The 14,481-nt window shown below is 41.9% G+C and overlaps 1 protein-coding gene across 1 annotated transcript in view; it reads left to right on the top strand.

Moving 5' to 3' along the window:
* Positions 1 to 14,481, top strand: part of shmt2 (serine hydroxymethyltransferase 2 (mitochondrial)) — a 132,559-nt gene that overhangs the window by 90,387 nt on the left and 27,691 nt on the right. The window contains exons 3-6 of the mRNA XM_060919404.1: positions 983 to 1,062; positions 7,727 to 7,927; positions 11,756 to 11,837; positions 13,465 to 13,587. Of these exons, the coding sequence (XP_060775387.1) occupies positions 983 to 1,062; positions 7,727 to 7,927; positions 11,756 to 11,837; positions 13,465 to 13,587 (486 nt within the window). The remainder of the gene's footprint in view (positions 1 to 982; positions 1,063 to 7,726; positions 7,928 to 11,755; positions 11,838 to 13,464; positions 13,588 to 14,481) is intronic.

A 14,481-nucleotide genomic window follows, 5' to 3' on the forward strand; every position in this document is an offset into this window, starting at 1 on the left:
TTTGCACGTAGACTGGCCGTAGGAGCACATACGGCCGGTTGTGACCGAGGCTTTAATCAGAATTTTAGGTGTTTGTGTGCATATATGTATCGTCATTGTCCTTGTTTGTTTTCATTTTATTTATTTCTGTTCTAGGCAAAAGTTTTTTGGTATTGAGAATCTCAATAGTAGGTTTTGGTATCAAAATTGTAGTAAAATGACAACACGCTTAACACCTGGCAGTTTGATAGCGAGCGCCTCACAGAGCTTTAAGACTTGGATTTTTTTTTTTTTGTGGCAGTTGTGTTTGACGTCACTGAAATTCAGAGACTTTAATTGTTTGTTGCTCTAAAATTCCCCATGTTGCTGATTTGGATTGGCACCAGGCTGCTTAACTGAAGACAAGTGTTTAGAATCGCAGTGCTGACAGCTGTTTCGGTGCTGCCTCAGTCTGAACGCCGTTTCCTCTAATCTATACGCCACTGTCTTGGTCTGTCTCCCTCCTACTTGTCGGAGTATGTCGAGCTGTTTAGACAGGAAGATTACAATAGCATAAGAGAAACCTAATGCTTTCCACCATTCTCCTCCACGTTTGTCCCCCCCCCCCTCGTATAACTCCATAGCACATGCCCTCTTTGTGTGCTTGATGTCTTGCTGCTTCATAAACTCTCTCTCTCAGTACTTGCGGGTCCCCTGTAGCGGCAGCATGCGAGGGTGCAGAAGTTCTCAATTGCGTTTCCAATTTGTGCGTTTGCTTTCACAGCATGAGTGTGACATGCATTTGAAAGGTGTTACCTGCTCTGTGGTGTCTGAAAATCTGCATCCAAACATTGTGTGTGTCTGTGAATGAGAGTAAGAGAGGAATAAGGAGTTCCAATGAGTAGAGGCTCGTCAGAATGCCGCATTCCAGGGGCATTTTCTTTTTCACTCCATCATGCTGATAGGCTGAGGCTTGTGATAAACATCACAAATGTTTACTGTGTGTGTTTTGTTTCTACCACAGAACTTCTGCAGCCGTGCAGCGCTCGAGGCCCAAGGCTCCTGCCTCAATAATAAGTATTCAGAAGGATACCCAGGAAAGAGGTGTGTGTGAGTTTGCCCTCAAGGCTGAAATTAGTTTCGAAAGGAATTTTTTATTATTTTTTTCCCTGATTTATAAAAAGTTATTTTTTATATGCAAGATGGATCGAAGGGTGTACTCACACTAAGTGATCTGATCTTTTGGGATCAAAAGTGCCAGAGCACGTTTGATCCCAAAAGTTCAGTGGTTTGACTAGTGTGATCACTGTGCGCTGTGTTCGGGTGTGGTTCACCGTACCATGGCGAGAGCGCAGACACTGTTCAGTCGGACTTGGGCACCGTACACATCAGTATGATTGCTAACCATGCCCAAGTCTGGAAATCGAACGCTATGATATGCACTTTTCAATTCATTCAAGAACATTTAGGTTAATAACGTGTCTGGTTCTCACCTTATTGATGACCGCGAATTGTAATCAGTGAGTAAAGCTGCAAATTCCTCTCTCTGTGTCATCTTTTGAATGCAGCACGATTTACTGAAAATCACTGCATTGTTTAATTGGTAAATCTGTTCGGTATTTGAGAAGGCTGTGCGTCACCGTGCCCAAAATGGGTGATTTTAATGTCCTCTATTAATCCAAAAACATTCTCCATCATTCTACGCGAGAGCGCTTTGTGATGATGTAAGCATACTCAGGCCTGGAACAAGGTGAGCACGGGCCAGTGGGGAGAGGGACAATCATATACCGGCACGGTACAAGGCAACCAAGCCTAGTGTCAGTACACCCGAAAATATTTTTCATCCTTCACCAGGCAAGATGATGCGGGACAGAAAAGATACGTATACATTTACTAAAAAGAGTATTTGCTCCATGTTAGCCGAATTGTCCATTTGTTAGTATTTTTGCGTTGTCCGTACTACTCCAGCAGTTCCAGGAAGGTTATGAAGATCGTACACTGTCCTTAGCTCAGTGCTAAGAGAACCATGAAGTTCAATTTTACTTGGTAAAGTGAAGTACCGGTACACACTTCAGCATTAAAGTGCATATTCTGGACCAATTTAGTGTTGTTTTTTTTTAAATATGAAAGTATGTCCCTTTACACACTCATCCAGAAGGGTAATTTTGCACAAGGCCATCTGTCTACAGCAGAAAAAAATAAAATAACAAAACGCATCTGGAAAAATCCCAAGGGAGTCTGGAGCCAGATTCGTGACGTCACCTGCGGAAGCGCCAGCAGGCTGCGCGAGCTTTGCACGGTTTCAGTGCACAGCCTGTGTAGACCAAGCGCTCCCATTTCTCTCTCATTGTCCGGTCTTTTGGGAAACGATGAGTACTAATCCCATCAAGATTGGTGTTGCTACACCCTCCTACGATACATCTGTTAACCATTTTAATAATTACGCGAGAACGTTGAAGAAATTTGCAGAAAACCACCAGGTCGTTTTCTCATAAACAAACCAGCGCTGGCGTAGGATTCAGAGGGAGGCGTCCCGCACGCGACGTCACGAAAATCAATGTTTCCCGGGAAATCCAAATGCCAAGTTTTTTCAGAGGCGGACCAATTCACCTCACATGGCTTGATTTCAACTGAATTTTTCTGGTATTGCGCAAGGTAAAAAAATTTGCGCAGAATGTTACAGATATTTGACCAAAGTTTAATATAAAATAGGAGAATTACATTGATCTCGCTCCTGAATTTACCCATGATATGCACTTTAACTCTTGCTATATATTGTCTTCTTTAAAAGGATGTGTTTTACAGATCTATATACCAGGCCTGGCAGAGAAAGAAAATGATTAGTTCGGGGAGCAATGCAGTGTTAAACTGTTTAAGGGCAACATTTAAATGACAAAAAGCTAAACTGGACTAATGATGGATTCCAATTAATTATGAAGTCGTAGTCATGTTCAGTTTCCAAGTGGGGAAAGAAACGTGGACATGTGTATTTTATTAGCAGCAAGTTAGGCAGCTAATGGCCCTTTTCCACTACCCTTTTTCAGCTCGCTTCAGCTCACTTCAGCCCGACACGGCTCGCGTTTCGACTATCTAAGAACAGCACGACTCGGCTCGCTTCAGCCCTGCTTAGCACCCAAAACTCGCACGGTTTTGGAGTGGGGCTGAAGCGAGCCAAACAGAGCTGAGTGAGGCTGGGGGCGTGAGCAGACACTCCCCTGTGCACTGATTGGTGAGGAGGAGTGTCCTCACACGCCCACACACACCCCGCGAGCGCGCTGGGATCTGTCAACACCGTAAACCCGGAAGAAGGAGAATTACGAGAATTATGAAGCCTTATGCGCCTCGCCTCATCTATACGCTCTTGCCAGTATCTGTTGCCGTTGTCGGTGACAACAAGCCACAGCACCAAGACCAGCAACACTAACGACTCCATGTCCTCCATGTTTATTGTTTACTCTCCGGGTCGTGAGACTACCGCTTAAAAGGTCACTGATGTCACTGTTTGCGCCGCCGAACGACATCACCTGACGTCCACCCACTTTCGCTAACTCCACCCAATGTGTCCACCCACTTCCAGCCAGCACGGTTCAGCGCGGTTGTAGTCGAAATGCAACTCCAACAGCCCTGCTCAGCTCGACTCAGCACGGCTCAGCCCAACTCAGCCGCGTTGGTAGTGGAAAAGCGGCATAACTGTGATGAGCTGTGTATATTTTCTTCATCGGATTTAACAGGCTAATAAGTTTGAAACAGAGCTCCCTGTGTGTGAAGCACGTGGCGGAGCGAAGCTCCATACTAAAAGGTAGACTGACTTTCAGATTTTTTTAAGTTTAGGTCATAAAAATAATTTTCCCTGACACCCAGTTATTTTTGTTTAGTGGATCGAAAGCTACTGAATTCAAATCAGACTTTCAATTTTATTATTGTTTATTTATTAATTTTAATAGAACAGTTAATGAATTTAGAGCCACGTGGCCCTAAATTTTTTTTTTTCTTTTTCCTGCTTCACCATGACCCAAATCAAGATACTCCGTCATGCATGACGTGGTGGGCTCTCTGCGTTCACGCAAGGCGTTGTGGGATACAAATATGAAACAGGAGAGAAAAATGGAGGACGTGAGTGTGCAAATGAAACGTGGAAGACCGACTACAGTAACGGAAAGTGAGAAGAAAAGACGTTACGTTGCGAAGGAAAGGAAACGCAGGACCAAACTAATAAATATCGGCAGTCAGCGAGCACCTCGGTGTGATCAGCTGCTCGTTTAGTGGCAGAATGATGTAACTGATAATAACTTTGTTTATTGTTTATACTGTGAGCAGCCATGTTGATTTTACATCATTTCCCAAACTCGGAAGAATTCTGAGCTCCCAAGTAGGAATTCCAAGTTAAGGGGGCGTGTATTTTTTTTTTCCTCCCCTCCCCCTTAACAAGTCCTAACCTCTAGTTGAATGGCACAGATATCATTAAAACTACTACTGCCACAAACATGGATCTTCAGAAACCCCCATCAGTGTAGTCCAGGTTACTTTTTGTTCCTTTAGTGTTGCCATAAATTAGTTGCGTAGGTATAGTGCTCTATTTACTCCAGTGTGAATTTCTGTTCAAGAAATATTATAATCACTTCAGTACCCTAATGTGGAATAGATTATTGTTCATAGTAGTGGTCTGGACTTACAGTACCTTGCAAAAGTATTCATCCTCCTTGGTGTTTGCCCTGTTTTGTTGCATTACAAGCTGGAATTAAAATGGATTTTTGGAGGGTTAGCACCATTTGATTTACACAACATGCGTACAACTTTAAAAGTGAAAATTGTTTTATTGTGACACAAACAATAATTAAGATGAAAAAAGAGAAATCTGGAGTGTGCATAGGTATTCGCCTCCCCAAAGTCAATACTTTGTAAACCCACCTTTTGCTACAATTCCAGCTGCAAGTCTCTTGGGGTATGTTTCTATTAGCTTAGCACATCTAGCCACTGGGATTTTTGCCCATTCCTCAATGCAAAACTGCTCCAACTCCAAGTTAGATGGGTTGCGTTAGTGTACAGCAAAAGTTATGCCACAGATTCTCAATTGGATTGAGGTCTAGGCTTTGACTAGCCCATTCCAAGACATTTAAATGTTTCCCTTTAAATCATTTCAGTGTAGCTTTAGCAGTATGTTTAGGGTCATTGTCCTGCTGGAACCTGAACCTTCGTCCCAGTCTCAAACCTCTGGCCGACTCAAACAGGTTTTCCTCCAGAATTGCCCTGTATTTAGTGCCATCTATCTTTCCTTCAGTCCTGACCAGCTTTCCTGTCCCTTCAGATGAAAAATATCCCCACAGCATGATGCTGCCACCACCATGCTTCACTGTCGGAATGGCGTTTCCCATGATGGCCAAAAAGATCAATTTTAGTCTCATCTGACCCAGACAGTCTTCTTCCATGTGTTTGTGGAGTCTGCCACATGCTGTTGGGCAAACTCCATACATGTTTTCTTAAGCAATGACTTTTTTTTTTCTTTTTCTCCTGGCCACTCTTCCATAAAGCCCCACTCTGTGGAGTGTACAGCTTAAAGTGGTCCTACGGACAGATACTCCCATCTCCGCTGTGGATCTTTGCAGCTCCTTCAGTGTTATCTTTGGTGTCTTTGTTGCATCTCTGATTAATGCCCTCCTTGCCTGGTCTGTGAGTTTTGGTGGGCAGCCGTCTCTTGTCAGGTTTGTAGTGGTGCCATATTCTTTCCATTTTGCAATAATGGATTTAATGGTGCTCCCTGGGATATTCAAAGTCTGGGATATGTTTTATAACCCAGCCCTGATCTATACTTCTCCACAACTTTGTCTCTGACCTGTTTGGAGGCTCCTTGGTTTTCATGTTGCTTGCTTAGTAGTGTTGCAGAGTCAGGGTCCTTCCAGAACAGGTTGATTTATACAGATGTCATGTGACAGGTCATGTGACAGATCATGTGACACTTTGACTGCACACAGGTGAATCTTAATCAACTAATTATGTGACTTATGAAGTGAATTGGTTGGACCAGCTCTTATTTAGGGCTTTCATACGAAAGGGGGTGAATACCTATGCACACTCCAGATTTCTGTTGTTTCATCTTAATTATCGTTTGTGTCACAATAAAACAATAATTTACACCTTTTAAAGCAGAGCATTTTTTAAGGATTTTCCGCTAGGAGACCAGCTGGTCTGGGCAATACAATCACAGGCCCCAGAGTCCATGCAGCTGCACCGCTGCGGCATATTCTGTGATGCAAAGTGGTTCACCAATCACCATACAGACAAACACACTACAGTGACTACACAGCTATCAAGAGCAATTACCAAGCACAAATGTTATGTCAAAGACACTCAAAGCTACACAGTAATGACATCGGATTCTGACATCAGCCATCTCAGTAACCAGTTTTGTTTTTCTTCACCAACATGATCTTGTGTGTATATCTTATAACATAGATCTTCATTTTCCTTGTTAAATGTATACTTACATGGTACTTGGTTAATTAATTGCAACTGATTGAACCAAATGATAAGACATAACTTGGTTTAAAATTTGGTCTCCCAGTGAAGCTGGTTTGGCATTGACTAGGAGACCAAATCTGGCCACTGGGAGACCATTTGGTCTCCCAGTAACTATATTAAAAAATGCTCTGCTTTAAAGTGGTAGGCATGGTGTGTAATAGAGCCCTGCACTCCCGCGGGAGTCCCGCGGGACCCGACGCAAAGCAGTGCGGCGCGGGACAAATTTTGAAAGCTCATTGAGGGCGTGGGCGGGAGGGGGAGTGCACAATGCGGGCGCAGGCGGGAGAGGTGATAAGCTGCAGTCCCGCTAACTAAAAACGTGTTTAAAATTAAAATTTATAAATTATTAGTTTATGTCGATCATATATAATTTGCGCTGGATATTTTATTTGGCATTAATAAAAACATTTTAAGATGCCTAAATTTGCGGATGTGGTCTAATCTCGCGTACGTTTCCGATTCCTTTCCGCTGTTCCATGTTTGAGATCTCTGATCATGGCAGAAGAGCAGAGCTCCTCTAGTGAAGCTCACAGTGCTTCAGAAGTAAGTGCTGCTTTAAAAAGAAAGTAGGGGGCGGGGCACTATCACGCTGTGTCTTTAAATTATATTAATTTCTTATAGGCCTACTTGTATTTCCTAGAATGTAAATGTGAGGAGTGACATACAAGCTATGTGCAATGTACAATATTCTTAATATCCACTGTAGATTTTGGTAGGTGTGTTGGGTATCTCTGTAAAGCCTCAGCTGCGCATGCCGCCTGGCAATGCGCACCCTCGCTACGTGCGCTAGGTGAAGGATCGGTCAGTGGAGAGCTCAGCTAAGCTCAGCATGTTTAATTCCCCAAGCCAATGACAAGAACTTTCGTGAGAAATAACGCGAACGTCTGCATCATGCAGGATTTGCGGGCGGGAGCGGGACAAAATATGGCAGGCGGGAGCGGGACTGAAAATCATAATTCTTGGCGGGAGCGGGACTGCACAATGTGGGAGCGGGCGGGAGCAGGACTGAAAATTCTGTCCCGCACAGACCTCTATTGTGTAAATCAAATGGTGCTAACCCTCCAAAAATCCCTTTTAATTCTAGCTTGTAATGCAACAAAACAGGACAAACACCAAGGGGGATGAATACTTTTGCAAGATGCTGTATGTCACTGTTTGACCTCTTGATCTGACGTCATTATGCAAAAGCACATGTTAAATTTTGCTTGCCAAGCTAGTAAGTGTTGATAAAGCAAAGAGTGTGTGTTTGTAGGTATTATGGCGGTGCGGAGATAGTGGATCAGATCGAGCTGCTGTGTCAGAAGCGCGCTCTCGCAGCTTTTGATCTGGACCCGGCACTCTGGGGAGTTAATGTTCAGCCATACTCAGGCTCACCGGCTAACTTCGCCGCCTACACGGCCGTGCTCAGCCCCCATGAGCGTATCATGGGTCTCGACCTGCCTGATGGAGGACAGTGAGTGCCTCACACACAGTGACGTCTACTCTCATTTCTCTTGTTAGCTGTTTCAGTGTCATTAGAGTCTTTTTTTTTTTTTTTAAACTCATTGTGTAGTTCTCTCATGCACTGATTTTCTCACTGTCTTGCTCCTTTGCATGCTTAATTACAAAAAAGTGTGCATTTCTCTGTTATGACAGTAACCTCACGCTGGAGCGGTCTGTTGCTCAGTATACATTAGGGCTGGTAATATAACTGCCCTGTTTATACGTCTCAATCACCAGTTCAAAAAGGCAAAATGTAATACTACGATACTGCTACAAATTTTGGCAGCTACCATGAAACAATCAAAAATGTTGACAGGCGCAGGACTCATTTACAGTTTGATTCACTTTGTACTTTCGCAAATTATAGTTAGGTCCGTATATATTTGGACACTGACACAAATTTTATTTTTTTTTACCTGTTTACTGAAACATATTCAGGTTATAGTTATATAATGGGCATGGGCATAAAGTCCAGACTTTCAGCTTTCATTTGAGGGTCTCCACTAGGGCTGTAATGATACACCCAACTCACGATTCGATTCGTATCGCGATTTTTGACCCACGATTCGATACGCCCACGATTTTTTTAAAATGTTTTTTTAAAGTAGTAAATTTGACTTATTAACATTTACTTACTTACATTAACTATTTAATAACAAATAATTCAGACCACTGCAGAGAATGAGTAATATGTATGCAAAAATGAACAAATGTAGATCCAAAGACTGTTTTATTTCTCAAAATAATACTGTTGAGCCGGAAGCTCTGTTTTTTTCGGTTCTGAAAAAGTCATTTTTCCAAATCGTGTAAATCCGTTAAGATTTTTTTTTTGGGGGGGTGGCTCTCTCACTGTCTCACTCTCATAGGGCCAATGATTTTCTGTGATCGCGGAAAACAGATGGAAATTACGGAATTTTTATGGTGAAACATTGCTCGCGTGTCAAAATGTAACTGCCGCAGAAGGCTTCCGCCCAAGCAGACATGCCTTCAGTGTTGCCAGATATTGCTAACGTTTTCCACCCCAAAATATGTTCAAAACCAGCCAAAAAGCACCTAAACCTGCCCAATCTGGCAACACTGCATGCCTTTCCGGTCAAGTGATTGTGATTGGCTTGTGGCACACCTAGCCAGCCAATGAGCTGCTTGTTTACAGATTCGCTCCCCGTGTCGCAACCAGAATGGCGACGGCTTAAAAGAAATGAATGCTCTGCCAGTGGCGAGTATGGACGTTGCGTGACTCGCAGAAGATTGTCGCAGGTCGGCGAAAAAACGACTTACTAATAGATATAAAAAAATAAAAGAAATTTAAGTAAGTTTAAAATGTAATTTAAATAAAAAGTAAAGTATTCATAAATTGAAGTTTGGAAGCGCCTCTGTTTTTGGGCTGAGGAGAAGTTTGAAAGGGTGTACCGCGATTCTGCCTTCTTGTATCGTGATACGGATCGTGGCTCTGCGTATCGCGATTTCGATACGCATATCGTTACAGCCCTAGTCTCCACATTAAAATTGGATGAAGGGTTTAGGAGTTTCAGCTCCTTAACATGTGCCACCCTGTTTTTAAAGGGACCAAAAGTAATTGGACAATTGACTCAAAAGGCTTTTTCATGGGCAGTAGGGTGCATCAGTTGCCCCCTAAAAATGAAAAGTTCTTCCGATCATGATGCATTTTTGTTTTTATGTTCCTTTTGGTAAGAAAGCACACTGGGTGAAATATTTTTGACAAAATTCAAAAGTTTAATGGTGGCACCAGGAGCTCAAAGTTATAGTCTGGCTAACGCAACTTCAAAGCTCTGCGAGCACAAGTTCGCAACAGCCCCCCGTGTTGCATCACACTTAGGATGGGCGGGCCCAGGCTATCAAAGTTATGGAAAAAGCTGCCATTTTATGACTTTTATGACACAATTTCGATCACTTTTCATGTAACATTATGGCACCTTATAGAGTATACCAAATATCTTAGATCCACATTTTTAGTACATATTCTAAATATATTATCAAGCACAGTTTGAGTTTTAGCTGTTCATTGAATCATTGTTCAACTACTTTTAAACAATACAAATGTATTATGAATCATATTAATGCTTCTCAATCCCTTGCAAAGGTTCTTAACATGATCACTGGGTCACAAGAAATCAATAAATGGAGTCCAACATTGTGATTCAAACCTTATGCGAAAACATAAGAAGCGTTTTTTGGCACAAAATGAACCTCATGGTGCCACCATTAGACTTTTGAATATGGTCAAAAAATTTTACAGGATGTCTTTATTGGTGAAAAGGAACACCCAAACAAAAATGCATCAGATTTTATGAAAGTGAGGGCAACTGATGCACCCTAATGGGCAGGTGTGGGCAATTCCTTCATTATGCCATTTTCAATTAAGCAGATAAAAGGCCTGGAGTTGATTTGAGGTGTGGTGCTTGCATTTGGAAGATTTTGCTGTGAAGAAAACATGCGGTCAAAGGAGCTCTCCATGCAGGTGAAACAAGCCATCCTTAAGCTGCGAAAACAGGAAAAAAAAAAAAACATCCGAGAAACTGCTACAATATTAGGAGTGGCAAAATCTACAGTTTGGTACATCCTGAGAAAGAAAGAAAGAAAGAAAGAAAGAAAGCACTGGTGAACTCGATGCAAAAAGACCTGGACACTCACAGAAGACAACAGTAGTGGATGATCGCAGAATAATTTCCATGGTGAAGAGAAACCCCTTCACAACAGCCAACTAAGTGAACAACACTCTCCAGGAGGTAGGCGTATCAATATCCAAATCTACCATAAAGAGAAGCCTGCATGAAAGTAAATACAGAGGGTTCACTGCACGGTGCAAGCCACTCATAAGCCTCAAGAATAAAAAGGCTAGATTGGACTTTGCTAAAAAACATCTAAAAAAGCCAGCACAGTTCTGGAAGAACATTCTTTGGACAGATGAAACCAAGATCAACCTCTACCAGAATGATGGAAAGAAAAAAGTATGGCGAAGGCGTGGTACAGCTCATGATCCAAAGCATACCACATCATCTGTAAAACACGGCGGAGGCAGTGTGATGGCTTGGGCATGCATGGCTGCCAGTGGCACTGGGTCACTAGTGTTTATTGATGATGTGACACAGGACAGAAGCAGCCGGATGAATTCTGAGGTATTCAGAGACATACTGTGTGCTCAAATCCAGCCAAACTGATTGGTCGGCATTTCATAATACAGATGGACAACGACCCAAAACATAAAGCCAAAGCAACCCAGGAGTTTATTAAAGCAAAGAAGTGGAATATTATTGAATGGCCAAGTCAGTCACCTGATCTCAACCCAATTGAGCATGCATTTCACTCGTTAAAGACTAAACTTCAGACAGAAAGGCCCACAAACAAACAGCAACTGAAAACCGGTGCAGTAAAGGCCTGGCAGAGCATTAAAAAGGAGGAAACGCAGCGTCTGGTGATGTCCATGAGTTCAAGACTTCAGGCAGTCATTGCCAACAAAGGGTTTTCAACCAAGTATTAGAAATGAACATTTTATTTACAATTATTTAATTTGTCCAATTACTTTTGAGCCCCTGAAATGAAGGGATTGTGTTTAAAAAATGCTTTAGTTCCTCACATTTTTATGCAATCATTTTGTTCAACCCACTGAATTAAAGCTGAAAGTCTGAACTTCAACTGCATCTGAATTGTTTTGTTCACAATTCATTGTGGTAATGTACAGAACCAAAATTAGAAAAATGTTGTCTCTCTCCAAATATTTATGGACCTAACTGTAAATATTCATTCTGATTCTCTTGTAATTTTTTTTTTCTCTCTCTAGCCTTACGCATGGCTACATGTCTGACGTGAAGCGAATCTCTGCTACTTCCATCTACTTTGAGTCAATGCCCTACAAACTCAATGTAAGTCAAGCCTATATCATGAATACATCATACGTCTTCATGCTCAGTAAAATTATTATTATTTTTTTAATATGCAGTTGATTTTTCCAGTCTACAAATCAGTACATCGTGATTACTTGTCAGTTTCTCAGTGTTCACTGCAAAACTGTCTCACTGTTGATCAGTCTCTGGCTCAGTAAAAGCAGTAGAGCGGGTTTAAATAGAAGTATCCGTTTTTGTGTAAATTGCCATCTGCCAGGGTGTTTTTCCCAGTTACGGGGTTTTTTGGTTGCTAGCGTGTGTGGGTTTTTTTTTTTTTTTTTTTTTTTTTAAGAGCAAGCAAGTGCTATACATGCACTGAAGGTAAGCCCGGTGAATGCGTGTGGTTGTGCACAGACCCTAGCTGCTGGTCTGCCTTCATAAGTGACTGTTGATGCTCTTGCGAGATCGATTGATCAGTGCCATGTGTGTCTGTGCAGCTCATCGATGCAGGCGAGTTTTTTGGGTGATCAATGTACAGAGGTGTGTCCTGTCTCCGTAGTCTGGCGTCTGATGGATGAGAGGGCCATACCCTCTCTACGGGAGAGATAATAGGAAATCGACAGGCGGGCCTTGGCCTCACACACACGCGCACACACATGCGCGCGCACACTCGCAGACCCTCAGAGCCCACGTCGGTGATGGACGAAGAGGTGCTGGAGAACCAGTGATACAAGAGCTCCAGCTAGAGATGTGCTCCCAGATATTCTGAACTGTTCAGAGAGGAGCGAGAAGTCGGCACGAGTTCTGAATAGGCATGTAACGAGATATCTTGCCCTGATAAATCATGATACAAATTTATGAAGATTCGCATCGATGGAATAAAAAATGAATTTGGTTTAATATCTTAGTTTTTCGTAGCTGTAATTGCATTGTACTAATTAGGCACGTCAAGGAATAATCTGATACCCAGGATAAAAAATGCTGGTTGGTCACTGATACATAGGGCTTGTTTCGCGGCTAGTGGTCTTCTGGAAAATTAACAGGAAACATGAATTCTGCAAAGTACTGATAAGTTCATCAATGTATGGTAGCAACCACAGGAAAGCCTGAGAAGCATCACGCGTTATTTCTTGCTGTAGCCGTATTCGAACAAATCTCTTTCTGGATATTCCTCTTCTCGTCACTTTGCGTCTTGTCTTGCCTAGTCCATGAGTGTCATTAGGTAATTGTATCACGTATGTGCATACATACTAATGATCGTCCGTTCGTTCAGCGTGACTCTTGCATTTCATGACGACAGCCTTCTCAGTGAATAAGGAGAACTACTTTGTCACGAGCAGTGAAGTGTGTAGATATTCACGCTCGCGTTTCTAGGCAAGCGTCATTTCTCCGTCTCGCGAAAGCGCCTTGTGCGTTAAAGGCTAGCCAAATTGAGAATGAGCAGCCTTTAATTTTCAGTGCAGTTAAGAAAACGTAAATGACCCAAAACCGGAGGAGGGGAAAAAGATTTTCATTCAAAGATTTGATTTTGCACTCGTTATAATCCCTGCATGTGTCGGAAGCTTGGGTTGAACTGTGTTTAATATTCTTTTGCATTGCAAAAGCAATAAGGTTGAAAGTTAAATGGTTCCCCCCTCCCCCCTTTTCTTACTTTTTCTCCTCTTAGCCTAAAACCGGTCTGATAGACTATGACCAGATGGAGCTGACTGCTAAGCTGTTTCGGCCCAGGCTGATCATCGCTGGCACCAGTGCTTATGCCCGCCTCATCGACTATGCTCGCATCAAGAAGGTGCCACACACCTCTCTCACTGTTTTACACTCTCTCTCATTATAACCCTCTCCATCTGCCCTCTTTTTGTGTTTGTTCTTTTTATCCCCTCGTCTGCTCTCGCTGTATCTCCTGCTTTCACACAAACACACATTTATTAAATTGCTTCTTCCTATCATTCCTGGAGATAGATATAGGTATATGAGTGATTCCACGCTTATGGGTACATGAACTTATTTATAAAAATTCACCTAAAACCATTTCTTTTTTTACCATCAGGTCACAAAACATGTAATCTTTAATGAATGATATGTTAAAAGATAACTTTAATTTTCTGAGATGTAATAAAAACATATTTATATGCCGAAGTCAAGCCTATGAGTTCCAAAATGATGTCTGTTACATTACTTCTGTTACGATTGTCCATCTCGCGTCTGTTACAAATTAATTACAATCTAGCTCTATACCATGTTAATCTTATTGAAAGAATGTGTATGTTTATTCTACTACACGTTTATTAATTATATTTGCTAAAACATCACCTTCCTATGTTTCAAAAAGTAATTCTACATTGTTAAAATTGAGAATATATATGTCCACAACACTTCTGTTACGTTCTGACTTTGGCATATAAATATGTTTTTATTACATCTCAGAAAATTAAAGTTATCTTTTAACACATCATTCATTAAAGATTACATGTTTTGTGACCTGATGGTAAAAAAAAAAAAAGAAATGGTTTTAGGTGAATTTTTAAAAATAAGTTCATGTCCCCATTTCAGTACCCATAAGCGTGGAATCACTCGTGTGTGTGTGTGTGTGTGTGTACACACACACACACACACACACACACACACACAGTGGGGCAAAAAAGTATTTAGTCAGTCACCAATTTTGCAAGTTCTCCCACTTAAA

The sequence above is a fragment of the Neoarius graeffei genome, chromosome 4 (genome assembly GCF_027579695.1).
Source record: "Neoarius graeffei isolate fNeoGra1 chromosome 4, fNeoGra1.pri, whole genome shotgun sequence".
Lineage (NCBI taxonomy): Eukaryota > Metazoa > Chordata > Actinopteri > Siluriformes > Ariidae > Neoarius > Neoarius graeffei.